Here is a 27,661-nt window from a genome sequence, read left to right on the forward strand (position 1 = left end):
CATCGTTGATGTTGATAGTCGTCGGGACACTCTTCATCTTCTTCTGTAATGCACAGTTGAGCTATAAAAATATTTTTGTCATTTATAGTCAGTAGAACACACCGTTGACAGAGCTATCTCTGAGCTACGATCGATTGCATTTAATGAAGCACAGATCAAATGATTAGAATTAGATTTTGAGTTTGGATTTGATTGCCTCCCTTATTTGAAACACCACAATCAGAGCTCCTGTAGTAAACCAAAAGAGTGGTCTGTAGAACTACTGACAAGGCATGGCGAAAGGGACTTGAGAACCTATAAGACGTTACGCATATTAGTCGAGCCAGTTTCGAGATGCTTTACGTATTATTCTCACACAGAGAGCTGATGCTCTCTAATCTGACAGCTATTTGGTTTGATTGCTGCTGTGCGAGTGAGCTGGCAATAGTAGGTGAGTGTGAGCGGGATGCAGCTAGTATTGTTATTGTTGTTGTTGTCTTTGTTGCTGTGGCTGTTGCTGTTGTAGTTTATTTCAACACTTTGCGCCGCATATCCACTCGAGGCGACATCCAAGTGATGCCTTTTGTTGATCGAGTGCTTGCTACGCACTCCACGCACTTCAGCAACAACAGCAGCAGCAGCAACAGCAACAGCAACAACACTGCCAGCAACAACAACAACAACAATGACCTGCTACATATTCCACGCTACTTTGGCGCGCACGAATCGAACGCAGAAATTTACGAGTGCTCATAATAAGTATTTTTTTTTGGGCAGTGGCGATTAAATCACGGCCCGACCCGGCCCAAACAAGGCCAACAAACAGAGGAGCAGGAGTTGAGGCAGCAACTGTTGGCCCGATTTGTGGCTGTGTAGGCAGCAGCCGCCGTTGCGATGTTTTGTGTGTTTGAAGTGATTGTTAACCCATAGACGGGTCGCATAATGAACCTAAGAAATGGCAACAGCGGGCACTTTCTCACAGTTGCGCCTGCGTCTAGGCAACAAGTGCCAAACACACTCACACACTCACACACACGCACACACACACATAGGTAAATTATAGTAAAGACTGTAAAACGTCAAAATATACGAGCGCACAGCGATTTAAACTGTCAACGCGGCCGTAAACATTCCCAGCGAGTCGAAGTCCGAGCCAAAACTGGAACTTGGCTATGGCTGGGGCAGTTGCCCCGAACAGTTGCCAGCTACTTGCCACAAAAAAATTTGCTTATGAGCAGCACGAAAAGACTTGCTGCTGCAGCTGCCGTTGCTGCTAATGCTGCTCGTAAATCCTGGCCAGCAGTCGGCCGGGCCAGCAAGCGCTTGAGGAGCATCGTGTTGGTCTCCCTCTCTCTCTCTCACTCACTCGCTCTCTCTCTAACTATCTATATATCTCTTTCATTCTCCCTATTTATGTAGCTTGTTTTTGTTTTAGTTTTGTGATGTGGATTTACGTAGCATAATTAACGTTCTAATCATCGCAATTTGTAAGCCACACAGCAGATAATCAGCCAACGAGTCAATTTCAATGCAAATGCAGCAGCTCTTTGGGCTCAATGAATTAGCAATCAATTTACTTTTACTCTTACAATCATTGCCATGACCAGGAATCAGACACAAGCCAAATTGGCTCGAATTGCTCTGCTCAATTGTTAAGCCACTATTTGTGTGTTGCCGGAAGGAGTGAGTAGCTCAGCCTTCAAATCAACTCAACTCATCCTGTAAGCGCTGTGCTTCGTCTATCATATTGTGGGAGTTTAAGTGAAAAAGGTTTGTCGCAATATTACATAATATTCAATGCACGCAAAACCCATAACTGATGCGGAACATATCGAAAACATGGCTTTGATAGCAGCCCCATATTTAAGATAAGAATAAGAATTTTTATTACTATTATTATTATTATTATTATTATTTTTATTATTATTATTATTATTAGTATTAGTATTATTATTATTATTTTTATTATTATTAGTATTATTATTAGTATTATTATTATTATTATTATTAGTATTATTATTATTATTTTTATTATTATTATTATTATTAGTATTATTATTTTTATTCATATATTCATTCTATATTTTATCGATATTGATTAATTGATACTGATCACCTTTGTATACCCATTTACAAAGTAAAAAGAGTATATTGGTTTGGCGAAATGTGCGTCTTGCCTACGGCTAGGGACAGGAATCAATCCCTCGTCTCATAAGCTACTAGGCTACCAGTGGGTATAGCTTATCTGATTGAGCAATATCTAGTATATATGTCTGTGCCAGGCGATCAGATAAGTCGGCTTAAGCAACGCTCTTAATTCTTCAACTCCTAAAACTGAAACTTATTGCACGTGAGTTCCTCTATAAATTAACAAACACTTCATATGTCCACTAGAGGCGTCACCAGTCGGGTCTGAGTGTATAATCCGTTGTACTTTGAGCACTTATTAGGCTGAAATTTGTAGCATTATAAACCAAAATAATCATGTTATATGTGCCAATTAGAAAACGCTTAATATTCCGGCTGGAAACTTTGATAATTTAGCTGCTATTGATCTCCTCTTACTTCGAAAATATATATTCCAAAAATTGGACTATGAAATATAAGGTACTATCTTTAGGGCGTAATATTGATTTTTTAATACATTTAACTACTTCTGAGCTTATTAGAAAATTAACGTAATTGACAAAATATAATCGAATAATTATTAAATACAAAACTCTCAAAAATATGATATTAAAGACAATAATTTTAATAAATTGAGATATGTGAAGTGGTCTTGGGGATATTAAATATGTGAAGTTTTTATTTGATTATTTTCAATCGAAGTTCCACTTATTATTATTTTTTTTTTTTTTCAAAAAGCATATAAAAGATTGGTTTTATATTCCCAAGACTCGCACCTTGAAAATGTAAGCACGCTCTTCTTTGCCATAAAAGCTTAGCATGGACTACAACCAATCGAGTTGCTGCCATAAAAAAGCTTTCTTGAATTAACGGCTCTTGATAGTTCTTTAGTTGCATAGCAGACTTCAGGGCGTGCTCTGCGTCCACTAGCTATCCCACACACACACACTCACACACACGCACACACACACACTATTACAACTACATACAAAAGTTGGAGATATCATTAATTTTTAAACTTTTTTCTTTCGTATTGTTGTTTAACTAATAAAACTAAACTAAGCGTAAATACTTGGAAGAAAACAGCGAATTTCTTATTGTCATCGATGGGCAAGGGTCTGTATTGGGCTTTACAGCTTGACTTAGCCTCTTGGCTGCGCGCCTTCTGAATGCGTGTGTTTTTTGTGGGTGTGAGTGTGTGCTAAACTTTAAATTGTCCAATGTTACGTGCTTCGCATGCGGAGTTTATAAATCCAAGCGCTAACTGTAAACATCAACAGTTGGGAGAACTTGTGACTCGCCGGCCAGTGCGCCAGGCAAAAAAAACAAGCGAAACTCGCAAAGTTCAAACGCAAACGAATGCAACAGCAGCAGCCAAAGCACAAAAGTATGGCCATGCTGCTCGCTCTCGTATGCTCCCGCGTCGGCTCTTTCTCTCTCGCTCTCTTCGTCCCGCAGACGCATAGACCGGCGCTCAACACGCTAGCCACTTTCACCGTTATGCTGAACCTTTTGTTGTTTCCGTTGTTTGCAGCTCGATGGTGTTGTTGTTGCTATTGGTACGTTTAATACGCGACTCGGCAGCTCCGTGTGAGTGTGTGCGGGTGTGTATGTGTGTTGTGTGTGTGTGAGTGTGCCAGTGTGTGCCGCTGTGCCTGTGTGTGCTATCTTGTTGTTTGGCAGCAAACGCAAATAAAATAAACTTCATTTTGTTTTCAATGGCCGCTTTACGCCCCGCCGGCTGCCCTCACGCATGTGCTCAGTAGTAATAACCCCAACCTGTCCAAACGCCCACGCACACACACTTCACACTACACATTCACATGTCCTGACCTTCTGCCAAGAAAAATGCACTAATGCATAAAAAGCGCGCTTGTTGCACCAGTTTTAGCCCTGACTTTTATAGAGCGTCGGGCTAAGTTTCCTGCCAGGTGATAAAAATGCCAAAGTGGAGCACGAGATATGCATACACACGCGTGCATATATATATTCTGCGTGAAACTGTTTAATGTTTGAATTAATAATAATTGAAAAGAAATAATTTGTAGTAGACTTAAAATTTATTGTAATAACATGGAATAATTAAATTTTCGTTGAGGAATACCTCACGTATACGGTAATATACGGAGAGAGAGAGAGAGATTGAATATTTGATAGACAGTTAATTAAATTAAATAAATGTCTTAATACTAATCCAACATTATTTTTATCAATTTCAAAATTCAATTTTGAAATAATTAATGGGAATTGGTTGCAAAAAGAGTAAAACTAATGCCTAACAGTGCCTAACAAGAATTGTATCTAATAGATTCATTTGTATCTAAACTTGGTGATTAATATGATACAATACATTTGCAATGATTACTTTCGTTTATTAATCAGTTAAACAAACATCTCACCTCTCTCTAATTTGAACTTATGATCAATAATAGAGAATCACTTTTATAATTAACATTTGTAATAGCTATTTCCTGTTTTCGCATAGTTTAGCTCTATCAAACAAAACTATCTAATCTAATTTTAAGTTGCTTGGATGACGTATTTCCTTTTGTCTAACCACTTGAGTAACTTACAGTTATTTGTTAACAATTTATTATTGAAGCTATTTCTCAAAAATATCTTTTGCTTCGCAGTTAATTACCTTAAAATGCAACGAATGGGTAGAAGGAGGCGTTGCAGACCTCAAAGTATATACATAATACTTGATCAGGACGACAAGCTGAGTCGATATAGTCCGTCCGTCTGTCTGTGTGTAAGTGTCAACGCGTCGTTCTCAGCTAAAGACTTCTTCTTCGTTTGCAGTTTCCCTGGGGTCTAGTTAGCTTTAAGTAATGCATAACTGAACTCGTTTCATTGTAATCGATTAATTAAATTTCAAACTGCAGTTATTTGATTATCTCTCGGGCATCTTTGAAGCTAGTGTTTTAGATATGTCTTAGTTTAGGATTTGCCACAGCAGTCAGTACTGTGGAGGGCATGGTAGGTTCCGTTGATAGCGAAGCCTTGTTTCTTCTTTAAAACATGCTGATAAATGTGCACAGGTGTAACTGGGTGTTCATTGTGTATCTATGCATAGATACACACCATGAATTGCATTTTCAGAGTATCTCCTAGTCGGTCATTCCCGAGTAGAACCTTTAAACTCGTTTTGAAATAAGCTAGATAAGCTTAACTGATGGATAAAATTAAATAGTCGATAAGCCAACTTTGACGTCAATTGCAAATATATTTTGCGAATCTCTTTCAACCGGATAATCGATAAGGAAGTATTTTTTCTTTCAATGAAATAACGTTGAACTAAACTTTTTCCAATATCAAATTTGTATCTACTTTTTTAGTATTTGCTTGCAAATTTATTGGAAAATAATTTAAATGCATAAGTATATTTATTCTGTAAATATTGTTTCAAATCAATTTTCGAAGTGTTCATCAAGCGCTGAGCGCAAACAACTACCTGGGAGATGTTTATCAACAATAGAACAATGGACAAATGCAAGTCACAAGTTTTCTCTCACTCCGACTATTCCGCTACCCTCCGTGCTCATTCCTGCTTCGTCCGTATTGTTGGTCAATAAAACCGCCCTATCCCTTCGATTGTGTGTATGATCTATATTTATGTCATAGCTGACATTGCGGCATGACTTGACATTTATTGGTTGGCCCTGAACCTTTTCAAATATCTTTACTATAAAAAAAACAAATGAAATCGCTGCCTAATTTAGTTATTATTTACATCGAATACAAATAAACATTGCGACAAATTGGCACACAGCAAACAAAGCTCAACTCGACGGAATGTTGCATATTAACTAAATACAAACAAAGGCACATGCAAACAATAAAACATTGCTCGACTCAGAAATACCCGTTCGCATACAACAGCTTACTCTTTATTAGTAATAAATCAAATATAGATTTACGAATATTTTCAATATATAACTTATTTATTTGATATAGCTTACATATTGTTTTAAGAACACTTTTATGCCCTGTGCTGTTAATCAGACGACCCAATTGGATGCGGGTGCCAGTGGTATAAAAGCAAAAACCGGCGGCCACTTCTATGGCACTTGACAGGCGCAGGCGTGTGCGTGAGATGGCAATACATGAGCGTGACAAGGAAAACAAAAGGACACACGTGTAAATTTCGACACTTGAAGCTAAGTGACGTTGATGTCTGCTGTTCCAGTTCCTGTTGTAGTTGTTGTTGTTGTTGTTGTTGTTGTTGGTGCTGCCTCTGCTGTTTGTGTTACGCAAACATCAACAATAAATATTATACAAAGCAAAATGAAATTATTACTGGCAACAATTGTCTATGGCTTATTGGCTTATTATTGACGGGGCCATCAGCTTGGAAGATAGCTGGCGAGTAAATCTTATCGCTTTGGCGGGAAATTCAATTGGCTTTGGCTTATTCAATTAATTAAATACAAAATTATCAACTGTTTATTATAAATCAAGTGCAGCCTGACGATAAACAAGTAACAGAGCGTGCTCGACTTGGAGCTACCCTGAACTCAGTGAATAGCTTATATATCCAATTTATACCGCAGTATGGGCTTTACTATGGAATTAACTGTTGAATTATCTTCATCTTGTTGGACTTCCAGAAATGCGAAAAGTTCAAAATCTCTGTATTCATTAAATGGATTTAAAAATGAAGCCTTAAGTCTAAAGAAATAAAAATAATCGATTTATATCGACTATAAGGAAAGAGGTTAACTATAGATTAAACGTCACATAAATTCTCACAAGGAATTACGAACAAGAACATTATACCCTGGAACCTCTTTTCAATAGGATAACTCAGGATATGTTCTAATGAAAATGTACGTAACTCTTATACTCTCAGCAGTCGACACTTAGTCCAGGGTATAAAAAACAAAATACATTTAGGCAGCTGTCGCATCAGCTGCGTCGACTGGCTTATCATCAAATGCAGCTGTCTGTGCAACAACAAAAATTGAACCAGTGCTTGGCAACATGCAGGTACCTGTTGACAGCGCAAGCAGCGCCAGCTGGCAACAATTTTGAATGTTGCTAGCAACATGCACGACAAGTGTCAGTCGAGTGCTTGGCGCTTGGCGAATGGCCATTCGTGCGCCCACGAAGCTTACTGAGCTGGGAGGTCGGGTAACGCCCGTTGTTGTTGTTGCTGCTGCTGCTGCTGCTGCTTGTGTGTGGGGCTACCGCTGTTGCTGCTGCTGGGACGGCCGCTTCTTCAGTACGTTTTTGTTACTCGGACGGCGAACAACGCGACGCGCTTGCGTCTGGACAGCAGATCTCAGAACTTGGGAAAGTGTTTTCAAATTTCGTGGCCGATCGTCGCGCAGGTGTGACCGCTCTCTAGCTATAAATGAAAAACAATCATAAGCAACTATAGCTACTTGATTTGACTACATTGAAATGTTTAAAAAATTTATCAAGAAAACCTGATTTCTTTGCCGGCTGCACACAGATCGCGTCACATCGCTTTGCATCGCATCGCATAATATCATATCGGCGGGCGAGAGGCTCGTCCGACTGCATTCTTTCTGTATCTTTGCACTCTTTGCATCACGTGCTGCTCCCCTCCGCCCCGTCGCCTTACCGCCCACTTTCAAGGCAATTGCAAATTGCGATCTGTCTCAAAAATAAAACTCGCTCAATTTCATTTTCATTTTCACTTTACTTGAGCAAAAAAAGAAGTGGTGCCATTCCGTCTTTGTATCTCGTATTTTCTTCTTCACTTCTTCGCTTGTTCATTTCAGATATGTTTTAAGTGTTTTGTTTTCCTTTCTGGTTGCCAATTAAGGCGAACAGCTGATCAATGAAAAATCAATTGGAAAGCTCAAAAGTTTATTAGATTTATGCATTTCGATTTGCATTCCATTGCACTTTATCAATTAGCATTTTTGCTCCCTTTCTCAATGTCAACAGCGATCGGTTCTCCGATTATATCGCAAGACTTTGAGGCGGGCAAAGTTATAACTGACCTTCCCCAATGCACATACATATCTATGTAAATATTCTCATCCACTATTTGTTTACTATTAATTGAAGATAAACACAGCGATATTAAGAGCGAGAGAGAGGGAGAAACATCTGAAACATTTGTTTATGTTTATATGCAATAAAAGTGCTTAAAGCCCAACAATATAAATAAATATACAACCTACACACGCACACACACATACATTTTATAGGCGATGCATCACAAAAAGTTAAAAGAAATCTAAAAAAAATATAATTTGGCACAAAAACTAACTGCAAAACAAAATCATATTTTCGTCTTTTTTACTTTTTGTACGTTTTCTTTGTATAGTCTCACGTCTAAAGAGTTGTGCAGCGTTCAGTGGGGTATATCAGCTATGATATGTAATTTGTGATATTTAGCGAGTTTCATTTATTAATATTTTAAAACACCTTGTTATTTTTTTGCTTATTTTGTGAATACACAGAATATTTATATTTGCAATACAAAAAATATTTAACTAAGTTGATAAACAATTTTGCCTTGATTGAATTTTTGTAAATTGTTTTATTAATCTTACTGCAAGTCACAGTTTATTTATGCGGCATTTTAATTGGCAAGCAATTCATTAAAGATTTGCATATTTCTCTTATATGGGTAAATGTGACCTTTATGTAATCATAATTTAAATGCTAATGCGAGTTGCTATGGAACAGAGTGTATAATTACCATGATATTAAGTATATTAACCAACGATAAGCGATGATAAATGTTTTACAACTTTTTAGTAATGTGAAAGATCTATAACTAAACAATTATACATAAAGTATACTTACAGAAAAAACTTATTGTTTTATTTAATTTGACATAGGTTTTTTCTGTTCGATGTTGCTTTGATTAAATATAAAAGAAAAGCAAATTTTTAAAATGACTTTTTTAGCATTTTATGAATTTATTTTAATTTTAATTTAATTTTTAATTTTCATTTTCAATTATCTCAGTTTGAACTTGTTCATTAAATTTGCAACTCATTTCCCAATTAGTGTTTCAACTATTCCCACAATTTGGCGTGCAATTAATTATTTGACTATCGAACTGTTTTTGTGCGTGGGACACGTAAATTAGTTTGGAGCATCAAGCATCAAAGACATTAATTTCTATATTTATATCATATATTTGAAACGCTTTGTACTTTGCACCCATTTATATACTCTCCAGACAAGACTAAATCAGGGTTTTTAAAGCTCTCACTCATTCACCATAATAACAATAAAAGAAGAATAACAAGATCTACAACAACCAAGCAAATGAAATTGACGCTTTCGGCTTTTGCTTTATATATATATATATATATATATATATATATATATATTTATATATATATATATTTTCATTATTTTTAGCATTTCTTGCTTTTATTTTCTAACATTTTTTAAATTGCGTTGAAATTTCTGAATTGGCAGCAACATAATTAATATAGATTAACAAATGTCACAATTAATGCATAATTAATATTGACAATTAGTCTTAAAAATACAAAAAAAAAAAAAAATAGCAGAAATACCCTAGTTTTTGAGATGGTTTTAAAAAAGTTTTGATAGCAAATAATAATTCAAAAATAAAAATGTACTTAAAGCTAAATCTTTAAGCTTATATAAATTGGAATTTCATAAGATTTTTATTTAATATTAAATAATCTTATTATATATTAATTTAATATAATTTTAATATTATTTATATTAGTATAATATTATTAACACTTCTTTTCGGAAAGGATTTTCCTTTTCATGTTTAAGCTTAAGATTATATTTAAAGGACAAAAATTAAAAATGTATTTTATAAAGTATTCATAATTATAACAGAATATTTTTTAATATACAAAGTAATCAGCATAAGCTGAATAAGTATGACCAAGACACACTCCGTCGCAGGGAAGTTCGTAGCGCCCATAGGGCGGGTCAAGAATTCTCGTGTAGAGTGCACGCGTGCACTTAATATTATTGCATTTTGAGGCATATCAATTAGTAGCTCTTGCTGGTTATGCTTTTTTCTTAATTTGTCAGTATGTAAATATTTTATTTTGTGCTCGTCTTTCGTTTTCTAGCAGGTTGTGCGTCAAGCGACAGAGCGAACTAGCCTAAAGCAAATGACGAGAGCAATTACAAGGTAAAACAACAATAAAAGAGAACAGAAGAGAAGGGTAAGAGTGCAAAGTGTGAACTGCAACTTAAACGGAAAGCAAATAGAGCAAAAATAGAAGACAAACACAAATTGCAAAGCGTCTGACAAAATGTATCGATGCTGCTGCAGTTGGAAGGCGATGACAGCGCTGCTGCTGGCGGGTAAGTGTGAAGTATTTATGGCGTGACAAAGGTCAAGATGTGCAAGTGTCAGAGTTCGAGTTCGAAACACGATTTTCATATCGAGTTCGAGGCCGATTCTGATTCTGATTCCGAGTCTCACTCTGTGCCCGTGTCTAGGGGTTTGCGTCTGGGCGCTGTCTGTCGCTTATCGCCGAGATCAGGCGAGGACTGTCAGTCAGTTTAATTGGCAGCTGCGTGACTTCGATAGAAGCGCCGCGTGGTAGAGACAGCGAAAGGGAAGGGAAGGGAAGGGCAGGGCAGGGCAGGGTAAAAGAGCGCGAGAAAGAGATTGAGAAGATGTGTACCAAAACCCGAAAAGTTTAAATTTATGAAATGCCAATTTCACTTATGCCCAACTTTATTACCCCTGACGCACATTTGCAACTTTGTGTTGCAGCTGTGAGAGCAGCAAATGCAAGAGAGACAGGCACAAAGGGAGAGGGAGAGAGCGAGAGAAAGTGACAGAGCGCTAGAGTGGACTAGAAGTGTGAGAGACTTAGCGGCAGCAGGTCTCAGATTGCCTTTTAGCTTTCAACTTGAGCACTATCCACTGTTTGTTTGCCAGTTTGTTTATTTGTCTTCTCCTTCTCCATCCCCCAACTCATCCCGTGTGTTACATTTTTGTACTCGAATATCGCCGAAACTGAAAATGTGCATTGTGCCAAGCAGCATTGCTGATGGCGGTCGTAAGGTCAGAGGAATGCGGCCAGGAGGAGTTCACCAAGTGCGCCGAACCACTTGAAATGCTGCATTTAACGTCGGAATTTTCGATTGGCGCTGCCAAGAAGGAGGAATTGGATAAACTTTGTCAGTAAGTTGTTCCTTTTGTTGTTATTGTTGTTGTTGTTGTAGCTCTTATTGTTATTGTTGTTGTTGTTGTTGTTATTGTTGCAGTTGCCCGAATTGAAACAATAGCATTAACGCCATCATGTTTGTTACCCAATGTCTAATGCCTAATACACTATCTTCTGCGTTCCAGCGAGCTGCGCAAGGGCGTTCGCTGCATCCAGAGCTATACGCGGCGATGCATGGATCTACAGCAGCGGAACCAGTTCAACAAGCTCTACCATGGCACCAATCAGTTCATACGGGATCTATGCAGCAAAGGCGAGTTCCAGGAGGGTAAGTCCTTAGTACACTGCCTTCCCACTCAGACAGCTGTAGCTATGCGCCTTGCGCTTCGCAGAGTACCTGAAGCACGCTCCCTGCTCGGAAATGGCCAAAAAGGACTTTGAAGTGTGCGCCAATCGGTACAAGGAGACCATGGTCTTCCTCAAGCCCAACAAGAACCAGGAGAACTCAGAGAACGGCACGCTTAACGAGAACATCAAAACAATTTGCTGGTGAGTGCAGCGCATGATACGATCCGGCGCATTTGCTTTCATAATCTTTAATATTTAATCATTTGGCATTCACATTGTGCTGTATCAGCTTTACATGATCTACTCGCTGATAATCCCGCAGCACAAACGTGAAATCAAAATAAATAAAACCCGTTTGACAGTCGCTTTAACTCGGCTTTGCTTTAACTTTTTGTAAAATATACATATGAAATAATTGTTTCATCAAACTTGTTTGCAGTAAATCGATAGTAATTGTAACTTTGATTGAGTTCAAAAGCAAAAAAAAGAAAACAACGAGACTAGTTCACCTTGGTCAGGTACCCAGATTCTTGCAGAAGAATGGCCTACATTTTATGTGAGGAATGTAAATATAAATATCAATATATAAATAAATATGTATATAAATAATTATATATATAAATATATATATATATATATATATATATTTATATATATAATTATTTATATATATGTATATATATATATATATATATATATATATATATATATATATAGATATATATATATATATATTTCATTGCAGTAATGAGTTATAATAATGTGTTAGATTGTTTTCAAATTGAATGAAACATTTCTTAAATTCAAAATAAAATGAAATAAAAAGTGAACTTATTAAACTCAGCTAAAAATTAAGCAATTACATTTTAAGTAATTGTTTCAAGAAACAAGAGGACTTTCATCAGTTGAAAAAGCAGAAGGTTAACCAAGAACACTCTTAAAATTAGTTTTTTCCAAATGAAAAATGCAGATTTGACGCGGGTAATAAAATAAGCAAAGACTATTAAAGTCTTCACATTTGGAATATGACATTTAGGTTCAAAATAATGTATAAATAATAATATATATTTATATATATGATCTTTTTTTGCACTTAATCCTCAGTTCTATTAACGAGTTAGTGGACTGCTCTGAAAATGCGGCACGCAAAATTTGTGGCAATGAAGCGGCGAAGTTTACGCGCGAGCTGGTTGACAAATACGCTAACAGCTTAACCAAGGTGAGTTTTCAGTTGCAATATGAACACTAATAAAACTGAATACAATCGAGATCTATTTAAACTCTTTGAGTAAAAGTTGAGTCGAAAATCGCAACTCACTTAAGTGCATATTTGTCTTGCTCATCTCTCGATTTCAGATCTACTGCGAGGACTTCACGCGACATCCGCAAATATGTCGAGATGGCGAGGGGGATGGAGCCAGTGCATTGGGGCGACACAGTTTGGGGCTAGTCATATCTGTGCTGTTGTTGCAGCTGGTCAGATAGATGGAGCTGGTCGCCATTACACCAAACAATTAAGTTTCCTTTTCAAGTACACACAGACGCACACGCACACCCACACACCCACACACACATAACTGAAATTATACAATAGTTAAGGTTTCTAGAACACAGAGGCAACACAGCAAAAAAAAAACAAGAAAACTAAGAATAACCATTTTTTTTGGCAATTTCTTAGGCATGTTATTTGTTGCATATATTTGCAGGATTGCCTAGAGTTGCCAGGCACATAATTTAGGGTTGAACAAGGAGATGGGGTGCGAACAGACGAGATGACAGATGAGAGATGAGAGATGAGAAATGAGAGATGAGAGATGAAAGCTGACAGTAAGCATACTTATAAAGTACTAAGGTACATGTAAAATTGAGCGTATAGTCAGCGTGTATACATACTACCTATACACATATATAGGTATATACATATATAGATATTGAATATATATGTGTAACTGTACAGTTACAGCAGGTTAAGCAAGTTGAAAGTCTTCATAGGTTTAGGTTAGTGTCTACGAGTATGTTGAATGTTACTTCTAGAGCGAAATGTTGTTGACAGTTGGCGATTGCCACCAACTGAAACATGGAGTGCAATAATATGTTAGTTGAGTTGCTTCTGAGAAGGCAAATTGTTCACACAAAATTAATATATAGATACGTATATATGCATATATAGTTCTAACTGATCTGTTAAAACAAGCAGTTGTGCGTTTTGATTCTAATTAAACTTATTTGGCCAAGGCTGCATTATCAATAAGCAACAATATATAAACACGCACAAAACCAGAGCAATAATCCACAGTTTAGGAAAGAAAAGAAAAACAATACACACACACACGCACACACATACAGTCACACACACACTCATACAGACATATCGGCAAATGAATTAAAGTGCATTTCTTAATGAATTTAATAATTATTTCTAAAAAAGGGAATGCTTAAGTTAGCAACTAACTATTTATTCAAAACTTTATAATAAAGTTGAGCACTTATTCAAAGGAACTCAAAATGTAAATATATACTTAAAAGCTGTATTAAAGTTAAAAACAAAAACAAACAAAAAGAGAAAGGAATACAAATAAAATTCAATTTAAAATATATAAATACAAATACTTCAAGCATTAAACTACAACACAAAGAGAAGCATTAGTTTAAATTAAAAACTGAGAATATATTATGATTAAAGAGCAACATATATTTTAAGTAAAAACTATACACAAACACACCAAAAAAACTACCAACACACATATAAAAAGTAAAAACAATAAAATAAAAATAAATTAACAAACCAAAAAAAAGCACAAAAGCCGTGCCAAAATGCTTTTACTGCAGCAAACACCGCAAAAAACTGCAGTCCAAGGGGCTGGGGGCGGCTGAGGGGTAGGTGTTAAGGGGTATGTCAAGGGGTTGCTGGCAGTGTGTGCATGCGAAGAGCGTGAAACGCTTTTGCCGCACAACTATTCGCGTCTGGCGCCCGAAAATATGCCGCGCAAATATGCGAGCATAAGCCAAGCCGAGCCGAGCGGAGTCGCATCCATAGCAGGTTGCCACGCCCATAATTTATGCTTATGCTTATTTAGGCCTTCAGGCGTCGAGTAACCAATTTATAGGGTATCTACATAGCCTATGGACACTGAGGCAATCCTGACTCCTAATTGTCAAAGGTCAGGGAAACATTTAACAACAAATTGACGCCCTTTCGCCTGATGGATAACTGATTGTTAATTAACGTGCACAAAGCTGGCCAATATAAATTAGTTAAGCAGCGTTTCCAGATGACTTGAGCTAAGTTGAAGCTTAAGCGATGTCAGCTTACTTCAAAACCAGAACAGCATGAATGGAAAAGATATTGAAAATAAGGGCAAGCCATAAACTGGAAACTTTCTGGGATCAACAATATTTTGTTTTCTACTCAGAGCTGGCCAAATTGAAAACTAAAATCATTTCTTAGATTATTGAAGACTTGCCTAAAGACATTAATTGTACAAGCGTTCAACTGCAATAAAATGTGATTGTCCGTATGCATATGTTAGTTATAGAAATGAAGTCTACTTAGATCGTTAGTGCGCGTTTGGGAAATACCCTCAATTCCATGATTCAATTCAATGACATTTGTATAAACAGTAACAGACACACTCTGGAACTAGAGCCCTGGAATAACCGTAAGCATGGTGATATTAATTTTTATCTTTCTCAGATTCTTTCTGGCCATGGATGTTTCCGTAGCTACGGTTTGGGCACGATGATACTGAGAGGAGTTCCTGGTGCGGAAAAGAACTGGAGGCAAACGAAAATCACTCAATATTTGAATGTGGACGGTTTCTAAAGGAGAGGCCATGACTGGAGGACACACTAGTCTGATTCATCAGAGTGAAGAGCCTACGGAAAACCATGCTCTGCCCTTTCGCAGCAACAATCATGGGGAAACTGTGCAGTGTTGAGCTCAGCAGAAGAAGCATTGCTTACGGACTATATAATATCATTATTAGTGTAAATAAATTAATAAACAAAAAAACACTCTCGCACATATCAAAAAAAATTGTACAAACATGGGTGAGGAATTAAAAAAGAATTGCTCTTATAGCTTATATACAGAGAAGGGGCGGTTGGACGAATAGGACAGAGCTCGCTCAACTTAGCTGTTGCTAGTGATCCAAAAAAATATATAAACCTTTAAAAAGACCCATCTCATTTTCAAATAAATTAATAGAATAAAGTATCCCAATTTATTATTATAATTATGTTTATGTACTTACTCATGACATAGTTCTAGTAGCATAAATTAAAGTTACCTGATCCAAAGAACATTTCGAAGTTTTTTTTATATATTTTCGAGACATATTAGGATGGCTACTCGTCAGATGTTGTTATTTTTCAAGAAATGCGATAAATTAAGAAATTCATTTATTATTGTGAAGTGAAGTGAAGTGAGAACAGAACTTTCATAGATTGCTTTTTCCAGGTGAAAATATTAAGTTGAAAACAAAAAAAATATATATTTGTTCAGATAAGCCACGAACAATAGGAAACTATACGTAAGTACCTATAGCAAAGCCGCAGCAGAAGAGCGTTTCTCCTATTAACATGCTTGGAATTGCCACAGAAAACACGTTGATTAATTGCAGCATTCGTGTGTTTGGGTATTCGATCGAAAAACTAAGCATCATTCAAATGATTGAGCAAGCGAAGTGGTATTGGCTCTGTAGAGCTAACTAAGGAGGGCCCGGAGGAGGCGAGTTGCTGGGGGAAATGCATTTCAGTTTAAGAATCTGTGAAGTTGAAGCCGTTTTGCTATTTCGACTACCAAAATTGAGCAAATCAATATGAGGTGAGGAGTAGTGACTATTACCTGCTGTCAGGTGAGCGCAGCAACTGTCCTCCAACTGCCTGTGAATGCAGCTCAAATATTTACGTTCCATTTAAAGTGCCCGAGATGAAAACAACAACAACAGCACGAACTGCCTGCCACTGCTTGACCCACAGGTACACAGATTCTAATACACACTCACACACATAGTTGTACCTAGAGCCAATCCATTTTCAACTTTGTTTGTTGTGCAAATAGGCGAAACGCATTGCTGACTATTGCTGTGTGTGTGGGTGTATGGGTGTGTGGGTGTGCGACTGTGTACTTGTGTGTGTATTAATTTAAAGTCATATTTTTGGCTAGCTGGTGGCAACTTGAGCTATGCCAATGCTCATGATATTGTGCAATTGGTTGCCCAAAGCTATTTTTCGAGCATTGCAGCATGCTTGAGGCAAAACAACTAAGCGACTCGTGCTGCTTCTCCTTGTTGTTGCCACAGCCAACGATTTCTAGTTGTCTTCTTTGCCTCAATTTTGGCTCGTTTTTTTGTGGTGCGTTTTAATTGATTGAAATATCTTTGTGGCAAACGGCAAGTGCCTGCCCAACTACTTAAGTGCCAGCAGAACGAGAAATAGATTGGGAAGAGGTGGAGGTGGAGGTGGAGGTGGAGGTGGAGAGGACGAACTATGTCGATCTGTGGGACATTATAACCAATTTTCTGCTGGCTATATATTTGGCTGTCTATGCTTCACACTCTTTCACTGTCTGGTGGCTTAAGCCACGCTTTTTAATTCCTTTTAAGCGGCAACAGAACGATTACAATTTGTTGTTGTTTTTCATATTTCGCTGCGACTAATCTGCAATTATGTTTTACATAAAAGCGTATCTCATGCCGCCACACAAATAAAAGCAACAACAACATCAACAGCAGCTGCAACAGCAACAAGAACAACAAAAGTTTTTCGGTAAAGTTTTGTCGAGTTTGTTAGACTGTTGGACTCTCGACTCGCTACTTGATTGTTTGCCTGTTGTGATAGTCACGAAAAAGCGAAAAACGAAATAATAAAACTAGCAAAGCCAGCTGCAACAGCAACAGCAGCAGCAACAGCAGCAGCAGCAGCAACAGCATCAACTGTCAGTTGAACAGTTGGCCAACAGAGCGTATGTGTGCTTTTTAGTAAGCGGAACTGTTTCTATTGTTGTTATTGTTACAGTTGTTGCTTTAGCATCGTGTACAAATCAAAGTTAATTAGAGAACGGCGCACGATTACAAACTATTGCCGTTACCAGCAGTGTCAGTGGCAGTGGCACCAGCAACAACTTTTTGTCACCCAGCCAAAGTTGGACACGAATTCGCATTGTTTTTTTTGGACAATTGCTGAGCTTTGAGAATTGCTTAAACTCTCGTTTAACTAAACACATAACTATTAGTTATTGATGTCATTGTTTTTCACACAACAGCAGTTAAAACTGAAGCATTCCTTTTAGTTGATGTTCAACAGGAACTTTTATTGGCAAATTTGTGACTAATTCGCAGGGCTTTCCCTGTCTAAACGCTGCCAGCTCCGGAGCTTTGCATGTTATGGCTTTCTTCCAATTTGCCACGAGCTCAATTTGTAGGTTTTCAGCTCCACAAATTTAGAGAATATAGATTTGATATAGCTGTAGACATATAACTTTGGCCGATTCTCCAATATATATGTTAGATCTTGGGCTGTCAAAGTCTCTATGTCCAATAAACCTTAATTTAATATGATTTGTGAAAAGCACTAAAAGCAGATCCAAACAAGATCTAAATAATGTAGTTTATATATCTATGCCCATCTGTCACTTATAGTTAAAACCTCAAAGCCTCATATATTGATTTACCAAAAACTATACATATATGCCCCTTCCATATCCCTCTCCCATATCTACCAAACTGTTACAGCTGGAACCGTCGGTAGCGTCCGACTTCATTTAATTTCATGTATGTTTTATTCAATTTGTTTTTAATTTATAATTTAGAGACCGACCTCAACGTCCACAAAATGAATTTCAGCTGCATATATCCACATGAATTGTAATATGCATTTTTGCAATATTCCACATATTCAACAGACCAAGTAGATTATGTCCTTAGCATACGTCGACATAAGTGACCAAACACAAAGTGGGGTCAGTTGGGGCAAGCTCTTGGTAATTAGAGCCATGCTGCTGTTAAATCATTCTTTTTTGAATTCTATTCAAAGAATCGCAATTATAACTCACTTGTGTTTGAAGTGTCTCAGTTGGTAACTTTGCATTATAATGAAATGATTGTTTTACGCTCGCTAAAATACTTTTTGATTGGATAGGAAAATATTGTAAGATATACCACTTTAATTATTATTTATTATTATATTTATTTTGTTGAATATATTAGAAAATTAATATTATTCGATACTCGATACTAAGTATTGAGTATCGATACAAAGTATCAAGTATCGATACTAAGTATCGATACCAAGTATCGATACCAAGTATCGATACCAAGTATCGATACCAAGTATCGATACCAAGTATCGATACTAAGTATCGATACCAAGTATCGATACCAAGTATCGATACTAAGTATCGATACCAAGTATCGATACCAAGTATCGATACCAAGTATCGATTCCAAGTTTCGATACCAAGTATCGATACCAAGTATCGATACCAAGTATCGATACCAAGTATCGATACCAAGTATCGATACCAAGTATCGATACCAAGTATCGATACCAAGTATCGATACCGAGTATCGATACCAAGTATCGATTCCAAGTATCGATACCAAGTATCGATACCAAGTATCGATACCAAGTATCGATACCAAGTATCGATACCAAGTATCGATACCAAGTATCGATACCAAGTATCGATATCAAGTATCGATACCAAGTGTCGATACCAAGTATCGATACCAAGTATCGATACCAAGTATCGATACCAAGTATCGATACCAAGTATCGATACCAAGTATCGATACCAAGTATCGATACCAAGTATCGATTCCAAGTATCGATACCAAGTATGGATACCAAGTATCGTTACCAAGTATCGATTCCAAGTATCGATACCAAGTATCGATACCAAGTATCGATACCAAGTAATGATACCAAGTATCGATACCAAGTATCGATACCAAGTATCGATTCCAAGTATCGATTCCAAGTATCGATACCAAGTATCGATTCCAAGTATCGATACCAAGTATCGATACCAAGTATCGATACCAAGTATCGATACCAAGTATCGATACCAAGTATCGATTCCAAGTATCGATTCCAAGTATCGATTCCAAGTATCGATTCCAAGTAACGATTTCAAGTATCGATACCAAGTATTGATACCAAGTGTCGATACCAAGTATCGATACCAAGTATCGATACCAAGTATCGATTCCAAGTATCGATACCAAGTATCGATACCAAGTATCGATACCAAGTATCGATACCAAGTATCGATACCAAGTATCGATACCAAGTATCGATACAAAGTATTGATACCAAGTATCGATACCAAGTATCGATTCCAAGTATCGATTCCAAGTATCGATACCAAGTATCGATACCAAGTGTCGATACCAAGTATCGATTCCAAGTATCGATACCAAGTATCGATACCAAGTATCGATACCAAGTATCGATACCATGTATTGATATCAAGTATCGATGGCATTGGATACTCGATATAACTCGAGTAATTTTTATTACTGTTGAAAAATAACAATATTTGCCCATTATTGTTTAAGCAACAATATTGGCTGTAGACAAAACTACATGGAATACATGATTAAATAGTAAATACTCGTTGTTTAGTGGCCCGAATTACTTCGAAATCGGATCTTTAATTTCGAAAACTATTTTGAACATAAAAAGAATTTCGGTATTCACTGAAAGAGAAATGTTTTTTTTATAGCGTTGACTTCAATATTTCATTCAATGCAATGCAATAGCAAGAAAAACTTAAAATCCGCCAGTGTCAATTAAATGAAATACTATTCATTCAATATGTGGCATGTTTTTTAGCACTAACTGTTCCGTCGACTGACTTTTTTGTATGCCTCCATTGAAATAGATCAGTGCCTGCCTCGCTACCCTCAGCTCTGTTGTCTGACTGCCACACGCAAACAAAGTGTCGCAAAATGTTGCCAACGATCAAAGCGAGAGACGGACACTTGAAATCTGTTGCAGCAGTGGCATAGCCGATACTGCCTTCAGTTATGGCACAAAGCGACAGCTAGCACAGCCAGAGGCAACTACGAGGAAGAGCAGCTGCAGCAGGAAGAGGCGCCGCTGCTTGACACCTAGCCGGGTGACTCCGCAAGTAGCCCGCGGGGCTCGCGAGGCAGCCAACAAGTGTTTAGCATTTTGTTTTCAGTGCAATTAAAACGCTCAGCTCTGTTGGCAGCGCTCGAGTATTGCCTTTGTCGTTGTCTCTGTTGCTGTTTTTGCTGTTGTTGCTGCCAACAAACAAACAGCAAAAAGCCACAAAAGACGCACACAAAGCAAACAACAACGAACGAACGAGCCCATCAAAGCGTTGCCTTCCACAGTCGTGTGCTGAGCTACCCTCTCCCACAAAGCAACCAACTGGGTATATTAAAAGCTAAAACTTAGCTGCAACTCGTCGATCTATTGTGTGCCTTATTAGTAACAGTTGAAGTGTGGATATCGAAACACTAGTTCAGCTCATTTAGTTGCTATACCAATGGACTAATATCTTATTGTATTTCTAGTCAGTGAGCCAGTCCAGTTCTGTCTCTTACCCTTTATTATTTTACAACTAATTTATTAAAATTAAAATAAAATACAATTTTATTTAAAATTGGCGCTGAGTTACCAGTGTGAGTGTTATCCAAGATTAGTAAAATTGAACCTTTTTTCTTTGCAATATATTCCATTAAATATATAAACAGAGAACTTAAAATTACACCGGGTATCTTTCGTTCAGCTCACACACAGAAAAATCTCTGTCCAGCTGCTTTTTAACTGCGAATATGACATTTTTCGCATGCTGCTAAATCAGAAGGCGGCGACGATGATGTTCAAAGTGCGCCTGGGGATATGCAGTAAAAATGACATTTGGAGCACAGGCGTATACGTATTCCAAGAGCAGGCCAGACAGACGGCCAGGCAGGCAGTCAGTGAGACGTCAGTGACTCGAGTGTGTTCTTGGCAGTCTCTACCAGCCAGTGGCATATGCTAATGCAACAAGCTTAATATGCAATAATTGCTGTTTTTGCAACAATCAGCAAAATGTGAGAAGGCAGAAGCTGAGCTCGAGAAGCACACAAAAATTTTTTAATTGCAATTTGGCAGTCTGAGAAATGCCTTTTCAGGCTTAAGTATGGCTAAATAATTCAATAACCATGGTACAAAAAAGTACATAAAAAATCACTTAATACATATGTTTATATACAAATACATACCTATATTTATGTGTATGTGTGTGTGTGTGTATGTATGCATTTATTTATTTATCTTTTGGCAAAGCTGAACTGGGGCCTAAATACGCTTCAATTATTCAAAGCATGTAACTGATGAAGCAGAAATGCAGCAGACGAGACTTGAGACCCCGTATTGAAAGTCTGGGATAGTTTTCGTATTTTTGAGTGCAACGTGTTATAGATATGCACATTTACCGCAAGTGCGTCAGATGTCCAGACATGTGGGTGCGTGTGTGCGTGTGTGCGTGTGTGCATGTGTGTGTGGACATTGCCTATTATGCTACCAAATGAAAGTGGTAATAAATTGGACAAGATGTTGCAATAAACCACACCACGACATGCCTTAGCAGGCCCAAATGCAAATGCAAGTGCAACGCATGCAACAAAAGCAACAGCAACAGCATCAGCAGCAGCAACAGCAACAGCAACAAACGGGCGCATATCCAAACGTGATTATCATGTACGCAATGCATATGGTCAACAGCTGACGTAGCCGCTTGCCACTTTGAGTTGGCAGTTTCGATGCCCTTCTATCCATCTAAATGCCGCAAACGCAAACGGAAAGCCCCAAACCATACTCCTCTGGGCCACGTCCACGCCCACGCAACCGCAAGCTCCAGCAGCATAAATTGAGGCAGCGCAGATAGCAGGTTGGCCATTTAATCTGGCCAAGTGACTTGAAATTGAAAGGAAAATATCAAAGTGAATATGATGACAGCACGCCAGGACGCAATGCTTCCAAATACATCTGCGTTGCAGGCCGTCAAGGGCTTCAGCCCAAAAGGGCTCTCACTATCAGCCAGATACAATAGTAATCATATTTGCGGCTTTAAAAGCTAAATGGCCCAAATCCTTTAGCTGCTGTCTGCCATTTGCCATATTGGTTGCCTAATATATCCAATACTCATTGAATAAGTTTCGACTAACATTTAACTGCTTTCTAAGCCAACTCCTGGAGTTTATGTATGTCGCTGTCATGAAATGGAAAGCGACAAATAAACAAGTTATTCACTTTACCTATAACCAAAAATAAACATTAGTATATATTAAATGATGTATGCATAGGTAGTTAATAGCAAATAATAATAAGTAATTTCAGTTGAGTAGCTAATGTTTCCAGTAAGTGCCAAGCCTCCGGGTCTCTGACTTCCAGAATGCCAATCAAACTGGAGATTTATTTGGCTTAACTTGTCTTTTAACCCTCGACGATAACTCCCGAATGCACCTGAACTGTTCTTTGAGTCGATTGAGTTGTGAATTGTAAAGGTAAAGTCTGCCAGTTGCAGCATGTGTAAGGCAGTTGCAAGCACGACGACTTCTTTTAGAGAGATAACCATTTGCAATAGGCTGTTTGCTTATCAGCACTGAATATGCAGGTCGAAATTGTGGATTATAGGCTGAGCAAACAGTCTTTTAAGAATTATTATATTTTATTATTAATATATTTTTATGCACACTGATATGTCTGTAGTCCATCTTCTTGGTCTATGTCCTGTAGCTTCTTAAGCAATAGATGATTAATAACTTAAATATTTGTTCCCAATACAATTTTCTTGTTACCTTCTTGTATATGTGGCCTAACAAAATATTTGAAACTCAATACTAAATGATTACGACAAAGATGCCCTGAATTATTGAAGGTTAAGAAGACTTGTGACAAAAGCAGTCTTACTTGTCCAGTTGTAGCACACCATGCAGAACCTTATGGTAACTTATTCTGACGACTCTCTCTCCTCGACTTTTGTAGGAAAATACTTTTTTAAGTTCATATCTTGCAATAATCGTCCGCTTTTGTTCTAGTTGTTTGCAATATATGTAATTAAAGCTCCGATCACACGATTGCAGAGCTAGGCGTAGCCAAAATACAGCCTTTCGCCAGACAGCGGATTAAAGTCCATTGCCAAAAACAGACGTCGTTGATGCCGTCGGCTTACACAAAAGAAAAAGTGGTGCAAAGTGTTAGAAAAATGTGAACTGTAATTAAACACGAAGTGTGTTAGAGAATCAGAGCCGTCTCATATTTGAGTATAGGCAGTATCATTGATAGAACTCGACTGGAGGCTTGCTCCAATTCTCTGCTCTGGCTGTAAAGGGCTATAATTTAACGACTTTTACACTCAGCTAAAGATCATAGTTGAGGCCATTCCACATTACCAAAGCAAGAAGGCAGACATCAAGCAAACCCGCCAACTAAGGTATACTCTTTATACTTTTGTAGTGAATACTGTACGTAGTCTTTGTTTTCTTTTTCCTTTTTCATGGTTTGAATTATGAAGTTCTGATCCATTTCTTAAGCTTAAGCAATCGATCGTATTATGTCAGAATTAAATCTGGTTTTCGTTATTTAAAATGTGAATATCTGCAATGAGATCTTCCATTTGTAATATTTTGCCTTTAAGACAGCATCACCACTATGTCTTCGTCATCTTGGGCTCAACGATCGCAACGACAAGTGCAAATTTAATAATCCGTATGAATAAGAAGCTAATTTGAGCTTAAGAAAAAAAGGATGAAAATATTTTCTTTATTCACTAATCATATGAAACCCGTTATTAAAATGCTATTATTTTGTAAGTCATTAATTTAAAAACTAAAAAATTAAATAGAATATATAATTTAGTTATAAACCTTTTTTCGGAATACCAAAAGAATTCAAATGGAATTTCGTTATTTAAAATAAAAGTTGATTATATGATGTGATGTGACTATGATTATGATTAAAAGTTTGATTACGAATTAAATATCATTTGTAAAAGTATTGTCAACATATGGAGACTAAGGAAAAGCAATGGCCAACAAACAACTCGTGAAGAACTCAGCAGGGCTTTAATGTTTATAGCGTGACGGAGTTTCGATTACTTGTAGAACACTTTTCTATATTCCTGATCATGGGCAACAGCCAAGGCAACTTAAATCAGTCCGTCGGTCTGTCCGTTTGTTCGTTTGTATGAAGCAGTGAATTTCAGAATCTTCCTATAGTAGGTACAGTCAAAGTTGTCTCACTTAATAATAAAGGCGCTTATAATTTTCAACAAATTGATTAGACAAGTTATCGAGCTTCGACTTTTCATTAGTTATTTTAAGTTAAATACATGCCCAAATATTGTGGGTTGTGTGTATACATAGAGAGAAGCTAATACACTTAAAAGTCGGGGAAATCTCCTAGTCGTTCAGTCCTCTTTAGAGCTTTATTACTTGTTGTTACCTGTTACCTGTTGCCTTGTGTTGATTTAATTAACTGTGGACTTTTGTAAACTGCAAATATTACGACTATAAATTCAGCTGGCTGAAACTGCACAAATTTCGGCCACAACTTTGTGCATTTTGAGTTAGTCGAAAATCTCAAACAACTGAAAGTTGTGAAAGTTACTTTGGGACTATTATATCTTTAGTTTTTAAGCACTTTAATGGCACAAAACATTGTTCAAACAAGCTCGCAACTTTACTAGATTATAACTGTGATATGAGGCAAATATTTAAATATTTATGAAATAATTATTAGATGGTTCATTAGCTGTATGCGTATAATTAAGCAACACAAACAGACACACACAGGCATGCACACAGCAACAATTTGTCACTGGTGTTGAGCGAAATGTGGGACTCTCTGGCGACATTTGAAAAGTTCGAAAATAATATAATTTTCAACGCAATGGCAAACGAACAAGTTCGACTTTGATGCTGAGACGCGCTCAAGTTTTGCCCAAGCCCGAAAACTTTTCGGCTGCACTGTTGCAGCGGCCGTGGACTGGGATGCCTCTACACACACATACACACACTCCCACACACACACATTGTAAAATATAAAGAAAGTTTTCTTAGCCTTGCTGGCAAACGCTGCGTTTTGGCAGTCGCATCGACGCTGTCTTTGGGGAAATTAAACATTTTCTATTTGAAAAGTTTGCAACGTGTAAACGTGTGTGTGCCGGAATGTGTGTGCGTGTGTATACGTGTGCTTAACTGTGGCTAAGAGCAACAGTTGCCTGGCTTTGAACTTTTGCTGCGTTGCCAAATATTAGTTCCTTAGCCGCATCCTTTGTTCGCCGCCAATTGCGCCAGTCATAATTTTTTCTAATTTTTCGACTTTTGCTTGACAAATTCGGGCTGCAAATTGCTGGCAGATTTTTGGGGCACCAAGGTGCGTGCGTGGGCATAAAGTTTTGCCGTTATAGTTTTTGCTGCAGATCCTAGTCAGGGTCGGCACCTGCGCCCTGTGTTATGCAACACTTGCCTCAGCTGTGTCGCTAGAGGCCAAAATACCAAATGTCAAGCGTGCCCCTGTCATAGGTGTTGCATATTAAATGACATTGATGCCACTGCTAGCGCTGTTGCTGCCAGTGCCAACTGCACCCCAAAGTGCATGCAAATATTTTTGTCGACGATTGTTTTGTTGCCACTAAAACGGTGTCCTGCGACCCATTGCCAGCAGCTGCAGCAGCCCCAACAGCCCAACAGCCCCAGCAGCAGCTTGCGACTGTAAACAGCGCCTAGAGTCGTCCTTGGCGCTGATGTTTCTGTTGAGTAATTGCTGTACCACTGAAAATTGGCAGCATTTGCAGCAACGGATTGCTTGGCGAGTGCCACATCCATTTGCATATGCAACACCCGACATAGAGGGCCACGCAGAGCAACTGCTGGATATTGTTCAATTTAAAGATGAGCGTAGCTTATTCACATTTTATTTAAGGAATTAGCTACATATGTTCATTAGACGTATGCAAAGGAAGCGATAAGCTTTGGCACGGTCTTAAATATGTATATATATATATATATATATATAATGACATATTATATTTAAACGAAACGAGAGCAGCTCAATGTGAAAACCAGGAAAATGTACGACGACCACGTTCTGAACTTAGTTTTGAAAATAAATTAAGACCGTACTGAAGCCATTATGGATCTACGCATTGCAGTTATGGGATACTGCTAGTAATTCAAATATCGAAATTATACAGCGATAATTATAATATTCATAAAGATATTAAACTGCCCCTTGTTAAAGAAGAAGCATGACTATATGCAAGCAAATACAGGAATAAACTACATAACCACGACAATACTCTAGCACTAAGACTACTGGATGGCTCAAGCAACCACAGGCGACTCAAAAGATTACATGTCCTAGACCTACCCAACAGATCTCATTGGAGCGGTTACGTATTATTATTGTTAACAAATTTGTTTATTGTCTAGTATAAGACAGATAGACAGATTGAAAATAAAAACAGCAATTAAAAAAAAACATATAAATATATATATATATATATATATACATATATATATATATATATATATATATATATATATATATATATATATATTTATTTAATTATATATTCGATTTTCATCGACCATTTGTTCAATTACCTAAAGAAATTTTATCGAATATCAGAAAGAAATTAATTAAATAAACTCAATGTTTGATAAAAATAAAATATCCAGTTCCAATTGTAGTTTTAACAGAATGAATTAGCTGGCTTTAGCATGCGGTAAATAATGAAAAACATAAATAAAAATAATAAAAAACATAATTTATAATTTAGAGTAATTTATAACTTGAAAGCCCTCATTCTTGATATAAACTAAAAACTTTATCACTTAGGAAGTATATCTTAGCTTACTGAATACAAATTTGAAATTAAAGGTTCTACGTTTCTGCGGATACATTTGTGTTTCTATTACATCGCAAAACGACAATCTTTAAAACGATTATTGAGTACTTGTCTTCACTTTGAGGACTCTTCCTACTGTATTCATACTCGCTTACTAATTTTTATCGAATTTAGTTGAAATTTCTTTTTTATATTGAGAGTAATATATAAACTTACTTTATTA

At 37.2% G+C, this 27,661-nt stretch overlaps 1 protein-coding gene across 2 annotated transcripts; it reads left to right on the plus strand.

Annotated features, from left to right (window-relative positions):
- Nucleotides 1-7,317: 7,317 nt before the first annotated feature.
- On the plus strand, nt 7,318-13,212 carry LOC111599728. Of its 2 annotated transcripts, none has more exons than XM_023315473.2 (7): nt 7,318-7,439; nt 10,164-10,401; nt 11,092-11,233; nt 11,402-11,544; nt 11,609-11,765; nt 12,669-12,783; nt 12,921-13,212. In XM_023315473.2, the coding sequence occupies exons 2-7, from the start codon at nt 10,350-10,352 to the stop codon at nt 13,047-13,049; spliced, it is 738 nt and encodes a 245-aa protein (XP_023171241.1). In that variant the 5' UTR covers nt 7,318-7,439; nt 10,164-10,349; the 3' UTR covers nt 13,050-13,212. The 2 variants fall into 2 exon arrangements, with proteins under 2 accessions (XP_023171241.1, XP_023171242.1); XM_023315474.2 differs by having other exon boundaries at nt 10,167-10,401.
- The last annotated feature ends 14,449 nt before the right edge of the window (nt 13,213-27,661 follow it).

The sequence above is a fragment of the Drosophila hydei genome, unplaced genomic scaffold (assembly GCF_003285905.1).
Source record: "Drosophila hydei strain 15085-1641.00,03,60 unplaced genomic scaffold, DhydRS2 tig00000060-arrow-pilon, whole genome shotgun sequence".
Lineage (NCBI taxonomy): Eukaryota > Metazoa > Arthropoda > Insecta > Diptera > Drosophilidae > Drosophila > Drosophila hydei.